The following is a 21,250-nucleotide window of genomic DNA, read 5'->3' as shown; positions in this document are numbered from 1 at the left end:
CAGAACATATTTAAATAAATGCAAAAGAGTTGAAATTATCCCTTGCATGGTATTGGATCATAGTGCTCTGAAATTAGAAATTAATGATAAAAGATACTGCAAAACTCCCACAAACACATGGAAACTGAATAACACACTCTTGGGTAATCAGTGGGTCACAGGGAAAATTAAAGAAAAAATTAAGCAATATCTACAAGCAAATGAAAACACAAATACAACTTACCAGAATCTGTGGGCTGCAATTGAAGCTGTCTTCAGAGGAAAATTTATTGCACTGAGTTCACACATCAGGAAAGCAGAACAAATACAAATAAATAACCTGACGTTACAACTCAAACATGTAGAAAAAGAAGAGAAAGTCAAACTCAAAGCTAAAAGAAGAGAGGAAATTATAAAAATCAGAGCATAAATCAATGCAATAGAGATTAAGAAAATAATCCAAAGAATCAATGAATCAAAGAGTTGGTTCTTTAAAAGAATAAATCAAATTAATAAGCCCCTAGCCAACCATATTTTTAAAAGGGAAGAAAAAGCTCAAATTCATGCAATAAGAAATGAAAAAGGTGAAATCATTACAGACTCTGTGGAAATAGAGAAGACCATCAATACCTATTTCAAAAACCTCTACTCTCAAAGGTTTGATAACACAGAAGAAATAGACAGATTCCTAGAAACATGTGAAGTAACAAAGCTAGGTCAAGAAGAAGTAAAACTGCTGAACAACCCAATTTCTATTAATGAAATTAAAAATGTAATTAAGCCCTTACCTACAAAGTAGAGCCTAGGCCCAGACGGATTCACTGCAGAATTCTACAAGAAATCCAAAGAAGACTTAATGCTGACACTCTTCCAAATCTTCAATGAAATCAAAAGGGAAGCAATTCTTCCTAAGTCATTCCAGGAAGCAAATATTACTCTATTACTAAAACCTGAGAAAGACCCCCAAAAAAGAGAACTCCAGGTCAATCTTCCTAATGAACATAGATGCAAAAATCCTCAATAAAATATTGGCAAAGAGGATGCAGAAAATCATCAAGAAGATTATACACCATGACCAAGAGGGATTCATCCCAGGCATGAAGGGATGGTTCAACATACATAAATCAATAAATGCAATCCACCATATCAATAAACCCAAGAGTAAGAATCACATGATCATCTCTATAGATGTGGAAAACGCTTTTGATAAGGTCCAGCATTCATTCATGATAAGACCTTACAGAAAATTGGAATAGATGGACTTTACCTCAATATGATACAGGCCATCTATGACAAACCAATAGCCAATATCGTACTAAATGGCTAAAAACTGAAGACCTTTACCTTAAAATCAGCACAAGAGAAGAATGTCCCTTATCACTGCTCCTATTCAACATAGTCCTGGAAATACTAGCCAGAGCAATTAGAAAAGAGAGAGAAATAAAAGGAGTAAAAATAGGAAAGAGGAAGTTAAATTATCATTATTTGCAAATGACATGATACTCTACATAGAAGATTCCCAAAACTCCATTGAAAGACTCTTATGTAGGGAGCGGCTCAGAACGGGTGCCGCTGCCCTGCCCCTCCCACCTGAGGGCATTTTATGTGTATCAGCCTACATTTCCCATGATCCTCATGTCTGCCTACATTACCCATAATCCTCTCCTGCTTACATCATATATCCGGATGTGACAATGACCTATCAGATAACACTCCGTGCCCTTTTCCTGTCCCATTGGCCCTCCTCCAGCCTATATAAGTTGTAGCCATTTTAAGAATAAACGAGACTTGAATGGAATCCCGCCTTGTCTCCATCTCTCTTTTCTCTTGCCCAGCCCTCCATCCCCGTCCCTTCTCCAGGCGAGGCCCACAGACTGATCCGTGGGACAGATCAAGTGGCGCCCATCGTGGGGCAGGCCTGGCATGAGGGATAATGATGTGGGACCACTCACGGGGTAAAGTGCTGGCCGGCGTGACTGTTTTGGGACTTCATTCCTGTGATCTGTGTGGACGGCCACCTACGTCTTGCCTGAATCACAGTAGGTGAATGGGATTAGCATGGGCAAGCACTTAGTGAGCATGAATTGTTCGTGAATGGCCTCAGGGAGGCACTCAAGATTAGAAAGATTAAGGTTAAGACAAAAGATTTGATACAGTACTTTCAGTTTATACATTCAGTGTGTCCATGGTTCTCCCTAGAGGGCACCATCGATTTAAACAGGTGGAAAAGAGTAGGAGATGCTCTTAAAGACTGTTATGGGGTCTTTGGCCCAGAAAAACCCCCAGTAACCACTTTTTCATATTGGACTTTAATCTCTGAGCTGCTGGCACAACATCACGCAGATCCCCAGGTCACAGAGACACTCGCCCAGGGTGAGGCTGTGTTAGCTGCCTCCCATAATTGTACTCCGCCACCACCGGACTTATCTAAAACACCCAGCCCTCCCAGCTCTGTGGTTCTTGATATCCCGGAGCCTTTTCAAGATAGTGACTTGCTGCCACTTTCTTTTTCTGAAGGCCACGAGGGTACTCAAAATGGCGTGCACCGCCCTGATACTCAAAATGGCGCTGCCTCCATACTGACTCTGGTGGTGAAAAAAAATAGGGGCTGGGGATTTAGCTTAGTGGCATAAGCACCTGCCTTGTAAGTACACCGTTGTGAGTTCAATCCCTGGTACCGATAAAAACAAAAAAAGACAAAAAAAAAATGGTGCTGCCACACTCCCTCCTCTGTACCACCCTATCAACCCTGGAAATGGGAGCTTAGCCACTGGAATGACCAAGAGACGGTTTGGACTTGGGTAGGATCCGGAACTCCATGGTTTGTGCCCACACCCTGTTGGTTCTTTCTGGGGCTCCCATGTCCCAGACAAAGTCAATTCTACCTTTGTCCTGCAGCAACAGGGGACAGATCATATTTTAATTCCTCGGGAGAATATTTTTGTGCTCGTTGGGGCTGCGAAACAGTTGCAACAGGATGGCAACCCACCTTCCCTCATAAACACTTTAAGCTGACATGGGGGCTGCTGGGGTGCAGCCTAGATGACTACCCACCGACCAATCAAAGACCCTGTCAGGTTCTAAACATCACTGTCACCACTTCTGAAGACCCTGGCTGGCTGACAGGATGCACCTGGGGACTTCGAGTTTATGAGTCAGGCAAAGACAGGGGAAATCTTATTCTCATAAAAAGGTTCCCCTACAGATTTCATCCACGCCCATAGGCCCAAATCCTGCCCTAAAGCCAAAATATAATCCAAATCCAAAATACAATCAGTCCAATACAGATCCTATTACTGCTGTTCAAAAAACCACAGTAAGTCACCCAACCAGAAGCATTTCTCAAGCCCCACCACACCAGGCAGATCACATAACTGCCCTTCAATATTCACATTCTAACCTAGTCAGTTTGATTAAAGGGGCATACATGGCTTTAAATCATACCCAACCTGATCTCACTCAATCCTGTTGGTTATGCTTGGCTGCTCCTCCCCCATATTATGAAGGAAAAGCCCTCAATTTAACCTTTAACAGTTCTTCTAGCTCATCTGCCTGTGACTGGGACACTCACCACAAGCTGACTCTCCCTGACATCTCAGGTAGAGGGACTTGTCTTGGGGACTCCAGCCATCCACCAGCACTGGCAGCATGATTCTGTGCCCAGCTTCATTCAGAGTTCAAGCCAAATAACTACCTCATTTCACACCCAGGAACATCTTGGGCCTGCAATTTTTGCCTCTTTCCCTCTATAGTAACCACTGTTTTTAACAAGTCTACAGATTTTTGTGTTCTTGTATAGGTTCTTCCTCGCATAACCTTCCACCCAGGAGACTACTCCAGGCATCACAGACCGGCTATATATATAATAGAGAACCCATGACACTCACCTTAGCTGTATTACTAGGGTTAGGAGTCGCAACAGGAATAGGAACAGGGACTACAGCTCTAGTGTTGGGAAATCAGCATCTAGCTCAATTACAGGCAGCAGTAGATCAAGATTTAAAAGAAATAGAAACATCTGTGATGGCTTTACAGGTGTCCCTGATGTCTCTATCTGAGATAGTCCTACAGAACAGAAGAGGGCTAGACCTCCTATTTATGAAGGAGGGTGGCTTATGTGCTGCCCTCAAGGAAGAGTGTTGTTTTTGTGCCGACCACTCAGGAGTTGTCAAAGAGTCCATGACTAAGCTAAGGGAACACCTCATAGAGAGAGGGAAAAGAGCGCCTCAGAGAAACCACCTTCTCCTCCACCTGTGGGGGGGTCTTTTCCCTTACATTGCCCCCCTCTTGGGACTCCTAGCTGCTTTATTGGTACTCCTTACTGTAGGCCCTTGTATTTTTCAGAGGATCATGACACTCATTATAACGTTAATAACAGGATTGACACATTTATGGCAAAGCCCATTCAGGTACATTACCACTGGTTGGAAATGGCAGAACAACAAACTTAACGGGAAAGAACACCCACTGATGGCCCACATGATACTGTGGCCAAATGCCCTGAGGCACTGGAAAGGCAGCCAGAGACGGGCAACTAGGACACATATGTTGCGCCATCGGCCACCTAAGACAGGCCCAGGACCAACAGCTGTCCTACAGGCCCACGACGGGTAAGACTTAATTGGGTTCATATGAGGAGTCCTTGACCCAAGACAGGTGCTGTCCCCCCAGGGCCTGCCATACTCCTAAAAAATATATAATAATAAGGGAGGAGATGTAGGGAGCAGCTCAGAATGGGTGCCGCTGCCCTGCCCCTCCCACCTGAGGGCATTTTATGTGTGTCAGCCTACATTTCCCATGATCCTCATGTCTGCCTACATTACCCATAATCCTCTCCTGCTTATGTCATATATCCGGATGTGACAATGACCTATCAGATAACACTCCGTGCCCTTTTCCTGTCCCATTGGCCCTCCTCCAGCCTATATAAGTTGTAGCCATTTTAAGAATAAACGAGACTTGAATGGAATCCCGCCTTGTCTCCATCTCTCTTTTCTCTTGCCCAGCCCTCCATCCCCGTCCCTTCTCCAGGCGAGGCCCACGGACCGATCCACGTGATGGATCACTCTTAGATATAGTAAATTCAGCAATGTAGCTGGATATAAAATCAGTCTCAAAAATCAATAATTGCTATACATGAACAACAAAATCACTGAGAGAAAAATAAGAGAAGTCACACCCTTCCCACTAGCATCCAAAAACCTGAAATACTTAGGAATTAATCTCATGAAAGATGTAAAAGGTCTATGTAGGGGAAATTATAATACCCTGAAAAAGAAATTGAAGAGGATCTCAAAAAATGGAAACACATTCCTTGTTCATAGATAGGAAGAATAAATACTGTGAAAATGGCCATTCTCCCACAACTGTTATACAGATTCAATGTTATCTCAGTGAAAATACCGTTAACATACCTCATAGATCTAGAGAAACCACTCCTAAAATTTATCTGGAACCGGAAGAGACCTAGAATTGCAAAGGCAATTCTAAGCAGCAAAGGCAAGGCAGGAGGCATCACAATCCTGACCTGAAGTTATATACTGTAATAAAATCCACAGGGTACTGGAATCAAAACGGATATGAAAATCAATGGAATAGATTAGAAGATACAACCACAATTACAAACACACTCAACCACCTTATCTTTGATAAAGGGGTCAAACATGTTCACTGGAAGAATGACAGTCTGTTTAACAAATGGTGCTGGAAAAACTGGCTCTGTATATGTCAAAAACTAAAACTAGACCCATGCCAATCACCATATACTAAATTAAAATCTAAGTGGATCAAAGATCTAAATATTAAAACAGAATCACTAAATTTGTTGGAAGACAGAGTAGGTAAAAACCTTGAAGATATAGGCATAGATAGAGAATTTATGAACAGGAAACAAACCACGTGGGAAATACTTCCCAGAATCAGTAACTGGGATCACATCTTATTAAAGAGTTTCTGCATATTGAAAGAAATCTCCAGCATAGTAAAAAGAAAACCCACAAACTGGGAAAAATTCATAGTGAACTGTCCCTCATACAAAGAACTTATATCTAAAACATCTAAAGAATTTTTAAAAATCAGACTCCCAAAATTCAAAGACCCAATAAAAAAATGGGCATCTGAGATGAATACATAGTTCTCAGATGAAGAAATACAAATGGCAAATAAATATGTGAAAAAATGTTCACCATCATTACTCATTAGAGAAATGCAAATTAAAACCACACTGAGATTTCATTTCACCCTGAAAGAATGGCCAGGATCAAGAAAACCACCAACAACAAATGCTGGAGAGGCTGTGGGGAAAAAGGAACTCTCTTACACTGTTGGTGGGAATGTAGACTGGTGCAACCATTGTGGAGGTCAGTCTGGAGATTCTCAAAAAGCTGGGATTGGGATTCCATTTGACCTAGCTATTCCACTTCTAGGCATATTCCCAGAAGAACTGAAAGCATCATACCACAGTGATATATGTGCACCCATGTTTATAGCAGCACACTTTGTAATCACCAGATCTTGGAAACAACCTAAGTGTCCATCAACTGAGGAATGGATAAAACAGTTGTGGTATTTTTATACAATGGAGTACTACTCTCCTACAAAGAATGATCACATTGAGATATTTATAAATAAATGAATGTAAGTTGAGACCATAGTCATAAGCTAAATAAATCAAATTCACATGTATAAATACCACATAGTCTCTCTAGTGTAAGAAATGGTAAGAGTACATAAGAGTTTATGGTAATCATGATTCCCCATTACATTGCTTTAAAGCCTTATAATGTTTTCATTAATTAGTTGGAATGGTTTTATTCTGTTTTGTTTGATTTTATTATGTGTGATGATATGAACAGCTATTTTGAAGAAAACAAGATACTATGGCAGCCACTGATGATTTAATATCATTTTGTTTTGAAGTCATACCATAATTTAGTTCTTCTGTTTCCATTGGTTCTATCATGTTGTGTATTGTTGGCTTTTCATATGTGTGATGATATAAACAAATTTTTTATGGAAAAGAAGATAATATAGTAGTCATGGTTCATTTTCTGTTATTTGGTTCTGAATGCCCTCTAATACTTTCATTCTCTTGAATAGTGCTATACTATTTTGTTGTGTTTGATACTATTGTATGTGAAATTATGCTCAATTATTTCAAAAAAAGAGACATTATGGTAGCTACTATTAATATCTAGTTGTCTTGTGGTGAAGTGCTGTGTTGCTTACATTGTTCTGTTGTGATCTGCTTTGTTCTGTCCTGTTTTGTCTTAATCTCTTTAAAATAAAAAAAAGATTATTATATTTTTAATGCAGTTAAATTGTTTCCTTTTTTCTTTTATAACTTTTATTTCAATGAATTCAGTTAATTAATTAGTTAATTAATTAATCTGCTCCTTTGTTTTACAATAGGGTCTTGCTACATTACTAAGGTGCCCAGGCTGGATGTAATCTTGCAGTCCTCCTGCCTCAGCCTCCCAGAGTTCTGAGATTATAGGTATGTGCCATCATTCCTGGCAATTAAATTATCTTCCTCAGGGACATTTCTTTTTTGTAAGCTATGCAGTTTATAATTGAAGGCTTCAACAGATTATGTATTCAAATTCTGCCAATATGTATTCATTTCTAGATGACTATGGATTTTTTTCCTCCTGGGCAAATTTTGCAATTTACTATTTATTTGTAATGTTGATTCTTTCAAATGCTAGAAGAATGCACTGCTAGGCATGATGGCACACTCCTACAATCTCGGCACTTGGCAGGCTCAGGCAAGAGGTTCATCATGTGTTTGAGGCCAGCCTGTGCTACATATGAGACCCTGTCTCAAAACAAAACAAGAAGATACGCATATATGAACATCGTACTGTCACTGTAGTGTAAAGCTGAAAGACTAAATAAGATCCAAAATGTACAATAGATACTGTAAAATGGGAAGAAACTTCAAAAGGAAAGAGAAACTGGGATGGAGGAATGGAGAAAATCAGGAAAGGAAAAAAATATATATAAAATATAAATATTAGATAGGCTAGTTATACTACTAATGTTTCTTAGTTCACTGAAAAAGAAAGTTTTATGCTAATATTGTTTGGACAACTAAATGCTAATATATTGTACTTTGAGCAACTAATTTAAAGATAACAATACTCAATGTATTAACCATTGTTACCCTCCTATTATCTTGTTGTGAAATTTTGTTTTAATTTTTTTCTCTTTAAAGTAGAAACAAAATGAAATTAAAACACAAAAAAGAATGCATTTAAAATATTCTTCCCCCTAAATACGTGAAGTGATGGATGTTAATCAGACTGATTTGATCATTTTACAGCATGTAAAATACAGCAAAACACCACAGTGTACCCCATAAATATTTCCAAGTATGTTTGTCAATTGAAAATGTAAAAATAAAATTGAAAAGTTAAATTATTCAGTCAAAGGATGGTCAATCATAAAGTGTGCTAAGTGAGTCTAATTGTGGAGGGTCCAGTGATCAGACAGCTCCAGGTTACTGTGTGGTGATCTTCTTGGACTTGGAACATGCTCCTCAGACCCACCACTGATCAACCCTGGAGCACACCATGGGAGTGTCAGTCACCAGCCACATCAGTCCTGGAGTCTAGAGACCCCTCCCTTGCCTACACACCTGTCCAAGTGTGTCCTGACCCCTTCCTCCACCCAATCTCAACAGGTTTTACACGATTGGGACCTAACAGAGCCACTGCACATACTACGTCAGTGTTGGCTTGAGAAGTTCCAAGGGATCCACTTTCTGACCACTCTACTTATTCCACGAAATCACACTTTTACAGGTGACTAATTGAACATCTACCATTTGACAATACAGGAGAGATCTTAATAATGAAAAGGACTCTGCTATCACATAGTCTATAGTCCGGCAAAGGGAGACTCACTTGGAAAACAAACAAACAAACAAAAATATATCACAGTGATACAAGCTACCCAGAAAATAACCAAGAAGATTAAAGAAGTCTAGAAAGGCCAAGAATCATGGAAAGGATGAAAAGGACAAAAGAGAAATATTTAATTAAAAAGGCACCAGGCCCTGATGGTTTTGTTTGCTAGGACAACTTTGGTGTCTCCCACCTCCCATCAGTTCGTGGTCTGTATTGTTCACTAGGGATTGAACTCAGCAGATTTCATACTGAGCTGTACCCCTAATCCCTTTTCTCAAAAAAGTAATTTGGGACAACCTGGCTAAATTTCAGCTTTAACTTAATTTTTCTGAGAAAGGGTCTCTTTATGCAGTTCAGGCTGGCCTTGAGCTCACTTGGTGGCACAGGCTAGTCTTGAACTCACAAGGATCCTCCTACCTCAGCTTCCTGAGTGCTGGGATTATGGGCGTGAGCCACCACATCCAGTTTGGGCTTTAACTTTTGATCTTCCTGTTTTGGCCTTCCAGAGTACAAGTATGGTATGAACCACCAGTTTGGACTTTTAGTTTTGACTCAGGGGACCATGGTTGGCTTCTCACTCAGGGCTTGCCTTGTCTCCAGCTGGCTTAGCCACTCCCTAAACCCTCAGAGCCTGACAAGAGCATGGACCACGTAGGGAGAGGCAGGAAGGCAGGTGCATGAGGCGCAGGGCAGGAGGTGTGGCCCCTGTGATGTCTCCTGGAGGGTCTTTTGTGACACTGTGCAGCCTGGTGAGGACTCCAGAGCCTGCTCGCTCCCTGCCCACTTCCCAGTGTTGCCTTCTGAGAGTGAGCGAGATGTAAGAGGCATCAGGGACCACGACAGTAAAATACTGTGTTTCTGTTGTATCCACCAAGTTCGCAGTAATTTGTTACTGGAGGCCCCCAAAACCCATATGCACACCTACAAGGAATACTGTTTTTGTATATGAAGACAGTCATAAAACTTTACTGAAGGACCTTTTAAGGAGTCTGAATGAATAAATGTTTCATGAATTAATGCATGAGAGAGAGAAGACAAATGGAGAGAAGGGGTAGTAGATTATCAAACACACTGATCAAACCAGTTCTGGGAACATAAAATATGTATTAGCAGAACAAAAGATGTTAAAAGAGAACAATATACTAGTGAGTAGCAGATGTATTACAAAGGCATAGTGGTTAAAACAGTAGCAAGGAAACAAGATGGCTAGAATAAAATATGTCATCCCATGAGTGAATTTCCCTTTCATTTCACTGTTTCATCGCACCCATTGGAGTAGGGGACAGAGACCACGGCAGACACATGGTGTCCCAGTGAATGTGCAGAGGGACTGAGGCCACCCAATGTGGGAAGAGGGATAAGTTGTGCTCCACGAAGGAAGGGGTCTGAGGAGAGAGGTTTCAGAGTCTCAAAGACCTCCCTGCAAGACCAGTGGGAGTTCAGAAGGGCATTGGGGATGGGGAAGAGTGAGCAGAGGCTGCTGGCCTCAGGGGGCAGAGGCAGCAGAGACCCTCAGAGACCAGGGCAAGGAGTCAAGGGCTTTTCACAGATCCAGAAGTTCTGTGCAGTACATCTATTGTCACTCCAGGTGTTCTCGGCCAGTTGCACGCAGCCCTCGTTGCCATTGTTGTGGGGTTCTCCATCTTTCCAGAAGCTGTAGACACCAGCAGAGAAAGAGGGAAGGAGAGGGAGGGAGAGAGAGGGAGGGAGAGAGAGGGAGGAAGAGGGAGGGAGAGAGAGGGAGGGAGAGGGAGGGAGAGAGAGTCATGAGATGAGCCATGACTTATGAAAGGCCATTAACCCACCCTCGGATGAGTGGTCCCTGGGCTTTGTTGGTGAACGTCTATGTGTCAGCCAAACAGTGCTCAGAAATTCAGGACATTGTGCAAAAACGTGCATTCAGACTTCACCACCATGAGAGTCAGCACCACACATTAAAATGTGAATTCTGGGGATAGCTGTTAGGGCTGGGAGATCAGAAGCCCCCTGGGGAGGGTGGAGTCTGTGTTTGGGAAGTTCCACGGTCTATTGCTGATAACCTGGGCTGAGATTGGTGTGGTCTTTCCCCTGCTCACCCCATTCTGGGCACTGTCCCTAGAGAAGCCTCACCTGAGCTGCAGTGGGGTATTGTCCACCCAGTTCCAGGAGCCCTCTTTGTTCTGGTCACTGAGGCCGATCCACGTGAGATAATTTTTCCTGATATCCCAGTAGCTCAGGAATCTCTGGGTGAGAGAAGACCTTTCAGTGCCACCTGTCCCTGGCTGCCGGTGTCCCCATGGTGCCCTATCAGGAGCCCCCAGGCACTAACAAGTGCATGCCTGCTGTGGACATGTGCACTACTGCTCATACACACAAGCAAAAGTGTTTACTTGTGCCTCGGTTCACAGCTGCGCCAAGGGAGGGATTGTGCTGGGGGGATCTCTCAGGTGCACTGAATTCTTCCGGTCAAAATACAACTCTCATATGCGCTCCCCCCTCCTGAGCTTTCCCTAAGCTCAAGATGAGTCCCCCCTCCAGGAAGCTTCCTGGCTGTGTCTCCTCCAAGCCAATGCTAGCTGCATACCTGGACCACAGAGAAAGGAGGCAAACACCTTTCTTAGACTTGTTCCATCCCCAGGTGGACCCTTGCACAGCTCACCTGCTCTGCAACGCTGTTGATGATCACCAGGTGGGCCCCCATGGCCTGGCAAGAGGAGACAGAAGAGTCCCAGCTGCCCAGTGTCCTGGAGAAGAGGTAGCAGCTTCCCTGGAAGGGCTCCCAGTTCCAGGGACATGGACGGCACAGGCGAGCTGGGGAGCAGGGCTGTGATCAGGACAGAGCTCTGCCTCTGCCAACAGCGTTGGAATCCCAGGGATGGGGCCCCTTGGTCAAGTGTTAGTTCAGACCTTAAGAAGCTGGAGGCCACAGAGGGTGGGTCACAGCCTCTCCTAATACCCCCACTCCTTCCCAATCCAAGCATCAGACCCTTACCCAGGGAGGCATTGATCTGGCTCAGCTGCTGGTGAATCTGCTGCAGACTTGAGTGTACTGGGCCCTGAGAAGCTGCAGCTAGAAGATAAGGGTTTCAATCATAAAGCCCTTATGGTATGTGGGGGGCAGAGAAGACCTCCATATTAGCTCTGAATCTCACAGTGACCTGAGAGAGCATTTTGCAGGATGGAACATGGAAACCCACTCAGACTTACCCAGCATTGCCAGCACCCACCCTCCTCCTGCTGCACCCCACCACCCATGGATAGTCCTCATCGCACAGCCTCAAAGGCCCTTCCCAGGCAGGACCTGGGATTGTGCCCAGGGCCTCACCCAATCTGAGGTTCTCCTCATGGTCCTGAGCCTCTACCTGGGGGAACTTGGGGATCCTGGAAACTGTAAGAGAAAACAGACACTCTCTGTATGGAAGACCCTGTGCCATGATCAGCTCCAAGATATCCAGGTCCTGAGCCCCACTGGGCAGGAGGATGAGTTCATTTCACAGATGGAGTCACAAACCCAGAGAGGACAAGGACCTTTCCGGTCACTCAAGAAGGAATGTGCGTCTCAGCAGAATCAAGCCTGCTGGGCTTGGGATCAGGGCAAAGATCATCCCAAACTGAGGCCCTGAGTGCGAGCCCTAGAACTCCATGCCCAAAGCAGAGGAGAGGTGTCAAAGGACACAGGCAGGTGTCCAGGGGCCAGTCCCCTCTCTTGACTCACCTTGAACCAGCGTGGTCACCAAAAGCATGAAGCAGATGGCCAGGGAGAGGATGAGCAGCAGCAACAGAAGCCATCGGGCTCGGAGCACTGCAGGGCCAGGGGACAGGCAGAAGTGGGGCTTGGGGACAGACCTGGGCCCTCTCTGCCATGCTGGACAAGACCCTCTGCAACCCCAACCGCAAGCCATACACATGGTACCTGGAAAGCTCACTGGCCGGTGAGTGGACACCTCAGGGTCTTTCTGGGTGAATCTCTGTCCTCTGAAAGTATCCTTCTCTGAATAAGCAGAACACAGTCAACTGTGGATGCTCAGCTGCCTCCCCAGCCCCAGCATGGAGACCTGGATGGGCCCTGCCCTCCCCAGCAGCACCCAGAGAGTGCCCAGCCTTACCAGGGCCGCTCGACACTTTAGGCTCACACTCTCCCGCCATCTCCTGCATCTCTCTTCTCCTCTTCTGGGCCTCCAGCCTGGACTGTGGCTTTTATAAGCTCCTGCTTTGCCCTCTGAAGGAACCACCTCCCTCCCCGGGCCATTCTTCCCTGACTCAGGAAGAAGAACAAGGAACAAGATGGGGATACCAACTCCACCCAAAAAAGGGGTAGAAAGGATCAGTGAAGGCCGGACACAGCTGGAGAAGGGTTTCAGGGTGGGGCATGTGCTTGCTGTGAACTCTGGGTCCAAGGGCACTATTGCAACTCACACCGAGTGTGGGGACTTTGAGCCTGTCTTGGGTTCACCATGAGGTTAGCACAGTGCACTGGCAATGAGTACGATCACCTACTCCTGTCACATCCTCAAGTGACAGCCCTAAAGATTCAGACATTGTTCCCAATGGCCCCCAGGATACTGCTCCCTACTTATCCCTGAGAACAGACTGGCTTCTGACCTGCAGGTGCCCACAGCCAGTTTTGCCTGGCTGTCCCAGGTGACCAGAGGGTCACTGAGGCTCCCCTCCTCCTCGCAGGAGAGGAAGTCCTACTTACCCTCAGGCTTCCAGCTGGGGGGCGCTGTTCATCTGCAGACATGAAGAACCCCACAGCGCACTCACCCTAGGTGAGGCGGCTCAATAACCATGCTTGGCCATGACAACAGTGGCAGCTTCTGCACAGTGTCTGAACACAGACCCATGGCACATCCAAGTCACGGCCGGAGCCAAGTGTCCCCGTGTGTTGGCTGAGAGGGTCCACCCTTCTGTCAATCCATCTGGGCTGTCATCCCAGGCTCTCATAGATGGAATGGCTTATAAATGACAGATCTTTCTCCAAGTCCTGGACGTTGGGAAGTCCTAGGTTGAGGTGCCAGCAGATTTTGTGGCTTTGGGAGCTCATTCCCCACTGTGCAGGTGGCTTTTCCTTGCTGCACTCTTGCATGCTCAAGAAAGCTCTCCAAGGTCTCTTTCCCTGAGGAGCATGCCTTCAAAATTCATTCACGCTATAGATGTGTTAGTTCTTTATTCCTTTCAAGAGCGTTGTGGCTTTGCTGAACCCAGAGTTCTTGATTGACAGTGTTTTTGCAGCATTTTAGTGGTACTGTCCTACTGTCTTCTCATGAGCTTGTGTCTAAGAGGAAATCCACTTTTTATGTTTGGGAGCCCTCTGTCCACAGAGAGAGGCTCCCCCTGCTGCTTTCAGGATTCTCTCTTGGTCTTTGCTTTTTACCATGATGTCTCCAGGTGTGAATCTCGCTCAGTGGCTCCTGTGTGGAGTCGTCTGAGCTCTGCATGTGAAGATGTACATTTTTCATGTTTAGTCATTGCTTCAGTTCTCTTTCTACCCCTTCCTCTACCTCTTCTCCCTCCAACTAACTCTGTGGGTTGTTGGCATTCTCGATGGGCTCACACCAGTCTATGAGGCTCTGCTTATTTTTCTTCATTGTTTTTCTTCCTGTCCTTCAGACTGGACAGTTTCAATTGACCTCTGTTCTGATCTGAGTCTAATCTACCTGCTCACATCTACGATGAGACAGTGCTGTACTGAAGCAGGCCTTGTAGAACAATACCCCTCAAACTCGTCCCCTCTACCCCTGTAGCCATAACTTCTTGTTCCAGAATAGATGAACTTGGCAACTCTGCCCTGTAAACAAAGTGCATGCCGTTTTGTTCCTGCAGGATTCATAAGGCCCTGCCTTCTTTGGAGGCTGACTTATTAATTGCTCTGTCTTCTGTACTCTCATTCACTCCCTGGATCCGGTTTCTAAAGACTCCCTGCCCTGCAGCCAAATGTGTAAAACTAGAGCCTTTCCTTTATTCTGGTGCTTGCCCATTTTGGACATCAGAAGGTCATACTGAGTCAGTGCATGCCTAAAACCCAGTAAATTTTGCCCCACTGGTTTCACTGATCTCTTGGATTCTGCAACAGTGTTTAATTCGGTTAGTGTAGTTTTCAACTTCAGTATTTTTATTGTCTCTTTTAATAATTCCCATTTCTTTGTTCCTTATTTATACATGAGTTTATTATATAAAAGAAACATTTTGCAATTTAAGTTGGTGTGTCTGATTTATTTCATTTAGCATTATGGTCTCAGTGTGCATCTGTTTTCCTACAAGTGACTCAGGTTTGTCTTTCTTTGTGGCAGGTAGTACTTCAGTGTATGTAAAGACCACATTCTCTTTATCAACCCAGCCAGGGCGTTTGCAGCTTTGCTTTAGCCTTCTCTTCCTGCTAACACAGAGTCTCAAGGCCAGCCAGAGATGAGTGCTTAGGGCTCTACCTGCTCTTTCCTAATCATGGATACCTGTGATTCCCAAGAATTTGTCAGAACTTTTCAAAGCTCTTAAGGGGATCTCATTATTTCCTGTTGTTTGTTGGTTAGGAAATGAAATCAGTATGCCAAAGGGATTCCTGCATATCCATGTTTATCATGACTTGGAGAATAGCTAAGATATGGGGCCAGCTTAAGTGCCCATCAACAGATGAATGGATAAAGAAAACGTGGTGTATATGCACAGCGGAATATTATTAAGCAGTAAAGAATAAAATCCTGTGTTATTTGCAGCAAAATGGGTGAAAATGGAAGGCATTATGTGAAGTGCAATGAACCAGACACACAAGGACAAATATCTTCTTTCTCTTACGTGAGAAGTAAGAAAACAAACACTTCAAAGTAAAATGGTGATTTCTAGAAACTTAAATGGGTGGAAAAAGAGATTGAATTTGATATGTGCTGTATGCATGTGTCAAAATATCACCCTACATCCAGTTAATATGTCCAATTAATTTGTGTCAATAAATTTGTAAAATATATTTTTGGTTGGGCTGTCATTGGTCCCAACTTTTGTCCATCACTTCAGGGAGCTGCAGCATTGAGTCATTTGACAGTGACCTCAGGGACAGTCCTTCAGCATTGGGTAGGGCCACAGGTGGTGAAGTAAAGACCAGCGTTTCAGAACAGAAGTCCCAGGAAACCACACACAGCCAATAACGGCTCCTTGCGGGGAATAAAGCTTTGAATGAGTGGCAGCTCTGTTTCCCTTTCTATTTCAAGAATCTGGACATCTATTTTTACGTTTGGGGTGCTACGCCGCAACCCAGGGCTCGTGCATGTTAGGTCACTGTTCTGCCGTGAAGCCGTGACCCCAGTCCTGGACTGCTATAATTTCCATTTAATTTTTCAAATGTGGGGTTCCACGGTGCCACTTTCTTGTGGTTTATGAGGACGCATGTGTGGTACATAATGTTTACATTCCTTGTGTGGAGTTGGTGCGTGCCCAGAGTACAGGCTGCCTCCTGTGTTCCGTCCCTCATCCTGTCCCGCCCTCCCCCCCATCGCTTGGCCCACTTCCCCTTTGAGAACGACCTCTCTCCCTCCTTCCTACCGCTGCTCTTTTGCTCTTTACTTCTGCTCTGGGTTTCGCACTTTCACACATGCGCACAACACATTTGGATCCTCGCTGTCCCCTGGTTGTTCTCCCCGCCCCTTCCCTTTTCCTCTCTTTTTGTCTGATGTTCTCCCCTCTGCTTTCTTGCTATCTTATTTTCTCCTTACATCCCACATATTAGAGAAAACAGGCAACACTTCTGGGCTGCTATTTTGACTTCTGAACTGAAAAAACAGAGAATAGGATAGGGGTGAGTTAAAATTCTCCAGAGCTTGCTGGTTTTTTTTTTCTTTGTGTGAATTTCTTTAACTAAATATAGCACTTCTGATTGCTGTAAACTTTTGGTTAATTTCCAGAGTTCTGAAAAAAATGTTGATTTTTGTCAAATCATGCCAGGTTTTTTTGTTCCTTTTTGTAGAAAGGGAAGTTTTACTTTGCCATCTTGCTGACATTTCTCTTTCATTTTTTCTCTTGATGCTTAAATTGTCTTTGATTTTGGCAGTGGATTCTTTTGACCCATGTCTATCAGTTTTTTGCTGATTAGCATTTAATTCCTCTCTGGCCCAGCTAGACCTTGCAGGCTTTGCTAGCTTCATCCTATGTTGTGGCTTGTATGTAGGTGCACACTGAAAGAGTTGCTGGCCCAGATCGGACACTTTAACCAGGAGAAGCCTCAGCCAAATTAAGGAGCTCCTGCCTCCCCCGCCCCTTAGAGATTTACCTGTAACCCTATACCCCCATCCCTAAGAACCTGCCTCTGGCGCCAAATGTGTGCCAATGAAATACCTGTGCATCCCTAATGCCCCTTGGGGTCCATCCCAGACAGAGGCTACTTATGGGCCTCACTCCACGTGTTAGAGTGTGTGTGTGTGTGTGTTCCAGAGAGAGACCTCCGGCCCGGGGTGGAGATGCTGTGCCCCGGGGGCCGCGGGGGGTCTCTCCCCACATTCCCGAAATAAAGGTTACTTATATATTATATTTCTTATCTTTGCAGCCACCGCCGCCCACTCCACTCCACTCTTTCCACTCCCTTCCTTCTCCATTCCTTCCCCTTCCTTCCTCCCTTTCCCTCCCCCTTCTCAGACCTAACAGATGGTGCCTGTGACTCGACAGCAGGTGAGAGACTCCTGTGATTTTCCCAGTTTTTTGGTCCCCTGCTGTTCAAGATTCTTCACTTCTACACTCACAAATCCTAAGTTCGACTGCTGCTTCCCAATCAACATCCACCAGGTGAGTAACTCCACAGAGATAGCCACTGGGCCAGGCTCACATGGATTTTCTCCCCTCTTTGCATGGGGTCATGACCCTTTCGCGTCTTTTAGACAGCTCATACCTAGGCCCTCACATTTTTTCCAGAGCTTTTGGGGGCTCTCTAGGCAAGCTGATGTGAGCCCACACTAAAAAAACCCTCACTTTAAAGCTTTTTACCTTTCCCGCCAGCTTCCCTGTCCCTTTGTCTACTCCAGGATCCCTCCCTCTCCCTGCACTTAAATATGTAACAGCCACTAAACCAGGCTCTTTGTTTCCCAGTGCGTGCTCCCTCCCCCCTCTCTCCCTGTCCTGCATGCCCTTTGTTCCCACGTTCCCGCTCCGGCGGCAGCGCGGCATCAGTGGCAGGGCCACCGGCGGCCCGGCGGTTGTGGGGGGGGCGGCGCGACAAATCTAGCTGCGAGCCTGGCCCTTCCCATAATCGCGTACGGACCCGGCCTGGCCCGCCCGCGCCCGGCTCCTTTCCCTTCCCCCTCCCACCGCGTTATAGCTCCCTTTGTTTCCCATGCGCGCCAACCCACCCCCGCCACCACCGTTGCCGCTGAGATTAAAATGAGACCAGACAATAAGAAATTCACATAAAACTGCTCTAGATTTTAAACAGCTTTTTTTGTTTTCGCTCTCACATTGCATTCCAATTCTGTGAGCCCCAGTTTCAGCTTCTTGCCCAGCCCGTTCCGTGCTGCACCGGCTCATTCCAGCTGATCATTTCCACCTCTGGCGGATGCCCGCGAGACTATCCACGCCACTGCCCCACGCGCAGCGGCCCACGTCCCTGACCGGGCTGCCACCCTGGCCCGAGTGCCCCGCGCCTGCCGCCGTGTCCCCGGCCGTGCCCCCCCCAGCCCACGCCGTGCCCCCCCCTGCCCGCCATCACCGCCCGGGAGCTGCCGCTTTCACAGCACACCCGGGGGCCTAGCACGCCCGTGAGCCTTCAGAGCAGAGCCCGCTTGGCTTCACCTGTGCGTCTCCCGCCGCCACAGCGCCGCCCTTGCCCCGCCCCGCGTGCGGCCCTGCGCGCAGCGGCTGTGCCCCTGACCGCTCAGCCGCTGCCCCCGCCACCGCGGCCACTGCCCCGCCCCTCCGGGGCGCTGGACTCGAGCTGTAGCTGCCATCCGTCCGTGACGCCAGGCGTCACTTCTGGCCACTACTACGGGCCTCCAAGCCCCACCCCCTTACGCGGTTGCAGCGAAAATACGTCATTTCCCTGCACCGCTTAGCACATCATAGTAAGCGTCTGGGTGGGACCTCAGCCTGCCCCGCCTACCGTGTCCTGGCGTTCGCCCCGCCCACTCTGCATGTTCCATGTTAGGGCCCCCCCCCCCCACGCGCCTGCTGTGTGGTGATGCTCATCCCGCGCCAGGCACAACTCTGTTCTCTTCCTACAGGTGCTATCTCAGCGTCTCAAGCTGCCTTAAACACTGCGCATTTCCAAAGTCTCGCAGCCCCGCCCAAACTTTTTTTATAATTCAGTTCCACTCAAGAGAGGCTATTTTTTTTCTTACAATTTTTCTACCATTTATTCACTATTACTGGTCACCTGATAATTTTACCAACCTGCCTGCCTTATAATCTTAAATGCCAATATTAAGCTCCTACATACTTACTTAATTCTACAGATAACTTTTACTATAGTCCAGATCTCAAACAACAAGGCAAAACTTGACCTTCAAGCTCCACAGAGATCTTGCTATGGTTGTTCATATTTTAAATAACACTTACAATTCTGAGTGTACAAATCTACACAAGGTGAAGCTACCTGCCCCCCCACCATGGGCCTCACTCAAATTCATCAGAAGACATCAGACAAAATCCCCCATCCTGGCATTCTTTGAGACCTTACTCCAGGGCTGTTTAGGCTATCCTGGCCACCAGAGAGTGGCCTGGCCATCCTACCTGGTAGCCCTCACAGGTCACTGCCAAAAGACCTTATTCCACGGCTGTTGGGTTATCCTGGCCACCAGAGAGTGGCCTGGCCACCCTCACAGGTCACAGGGGCCAACCGCCTTGGTGGATATCTGTCTCAGAATCCAAATCACATTAAAACTCTCAAGGTGAGACATTCTCTATATTCGTGGACATAAGAGGCCACATATACAGAGTTCTTACTGAGTTTTTAGGCTAATAAATCCTCAATGTCTCATGGAGTATTAAAGGTCAACCTATGCCAGTTACAAACAGGGCCTATCTTTATACAGGTCCCAGTCCTAAATCTTAAAATGCTTTTATTCCCTTTTAAACTGCTATCCTGGTTTCACATCACTCAGGCCCTAGATCTAACCATTCTTTTGATACTCATCTCTGCCTTACGACTCACAGGTTGTCATGTTTTGTTGTCCAGTTTGATTCTTAATTTCTTACATTCTATTAATGATCATTTCTATAACAGGACTCTCTAACAGGATTGCCTACAGACTCCAATGTCATATATACCAGAGACAAACCTTACCTACCTACCTTTTAACTTTTATGCTTTCATATGGGGGAGTAAGCACCTCTCATAACTTCACTCCTCCTAATCCCATGTTTAATTTTTCAAAATTCTGCCTTGCCACCTCAACATCATCCTGATAGAATAACAGGTCTAAATCAAAGACACCTTTCCCTCTACCTCACTTGGGTTCATAAATATGACAGTGCCATGTCTCCTCATAACATCTTGTTTCTTTGTTTTTTCCAGTCTAACATACGTGCATTCACCAATGAAGTTGTCTTGGCTAAAACACCTAACATTGGCGTCTACCTGGGCATCAACCTTCATCCCGTCGACTCCCCTAGACCCCAATACAGCGCCCTCAGCCAGCAGGAAGTAGTTACAGAGAAAAATCTTCGCCCCTTTTCCTAATAATCATAAGACGGGATATGAAAGAGTTGCTGGCCCAGGCCGGACACTTTAACCAGGAGAAGCCTCAGCCAAATTAAGGAGCTCCTGCCTCCCCTGCCCCTTAGAGATTTACCTGTAACCCTATCCCCCCATCCCTAAGAACCTGCCTCTGGCACCAAATGTGTGCCAATGAAATACCTGTGCATCCCTAATGCCCCTTGGGGTCCACCCCAGACAGAGGCTACTTATGGGCCTCACTCCACGTGTTAGAGTGTGTGTGTGTGAGTGTGTGTTCCAGAGAGAGACCTCCGGCCCGGGGTGGAGATGCTGCCCCCCGGGGGCCGGGGGGGTGTCTCTCCCCACATTCCCCAAATAAAGGTTACTTATATTTTATATTTCTTATCTTTGCAGCCACCGCTGCCCACTCCTTTCACGGCCGTCCACTCTTCCCACTCTACTCCATTCCCTCCTTCCTTCCTTCCCCTCTTCCTCCTCTTCTCAGACCTAACACACACCACCACCACAACACCATGACAAAGTCTCATGTGGTCATAGGTGGGACATTGCAGAGGCGGCTGATTCTGAATGGTGTCGTGCTGGGATCGATTCCTGGTGTGATGCTAGGGGTAAGGGCGCCCACTCTGGATACAATGTAAGGGACAGAAAGAGGGCTGTTGGTGTCACTTGCTGCTTCTTTGCCCCTTTCCTTCTTTGCTCCCTTCTTCCTGCCATGAAGTATTTTTCCTCTGCAATGCCT

General features: G+C 45.9%; 1 protein-coding gene and 1 long non-coding RNA gene across 3 annotated transcripts; one reads left to right on the top strand and one right to left on the bottom strand.

Annotated features, from left to right (window-relative positions):
• Positions 1 to 9,972: 9,972 nt before the first annotated feature.
• Positions 9,973 to 13,104, bottom strand: LOC100728416 (CD209 antigen-like protein E). Of its 2 annotated transcripts, XM_063228301.1 has the most exons (8): positions 12,974 to 13,104; positions 12,781 to 12,858; positions 12,583 to 12,669; positions 12,193 to 12,255; positions 11,860 to 11,937; positions 11,527 to 11,678; positions 10,998 to 11,110; positions 9,973 to 10,542 (listed from the first exon to the last, which is right to left on the bottom strand). In XM_063228301.1, exons 1-8 carry the CDS (start codon positions 13,020 to 13,022, stop codon positions 10,401 to 10,403), a joined length of 762 nt encoding a protein of 253 aa, XP_063084371.1. In that variant the 5' UTR covers positions 13,023 to 13,104; the 3' UTR covers positions 9,973 to 10,400. The 2 variants fall into 2 exon arrangements, with proteins under 2 accessions (XP_063084371.1, XP_063084372.1); XM_063228302.1 differs by lacking the exon at positions 12,193 to 12,255.
• Positions 13,105 to 16,513: 3,409 nt separating this feature from the next.
• Positions 16,514 to 20,870, top strand: LOC134471000 (uncharacterized). Its single transcript, XR_010040301.1, has 3 exons — positions 16,514 to 16,650; positions 17,395 to 17,630; positions 19,058 to 20,870. It is a non-coding gene; the product is annotated as an uncharacterized LOC134471000 (long non-coding RNA).
• The last annotated feature ends 380 nt before the right edge of the window (positions 20,871 to 21,250 follow it).

The sequence above is a fragment of the Cavia porcellus genome, unplaced genomic scaffold, assembly GCF_034190915.1.
Source record: "Cavia porcellus strain 051 isolate PalLab524CR breed Dunkin Hartley unplaced genomic scaffold, mCavPor4.1 scaffold_17, whole genome shotgun sequence".
NCBI lineage: Eukaryota > Metazoa > Chordata > Mammalia > Rodentia > Caviidae > Cavia > Cavia porcellus.
This window is presented reverse-complemented; position numbering and strand designations above follow the sequence as displayed.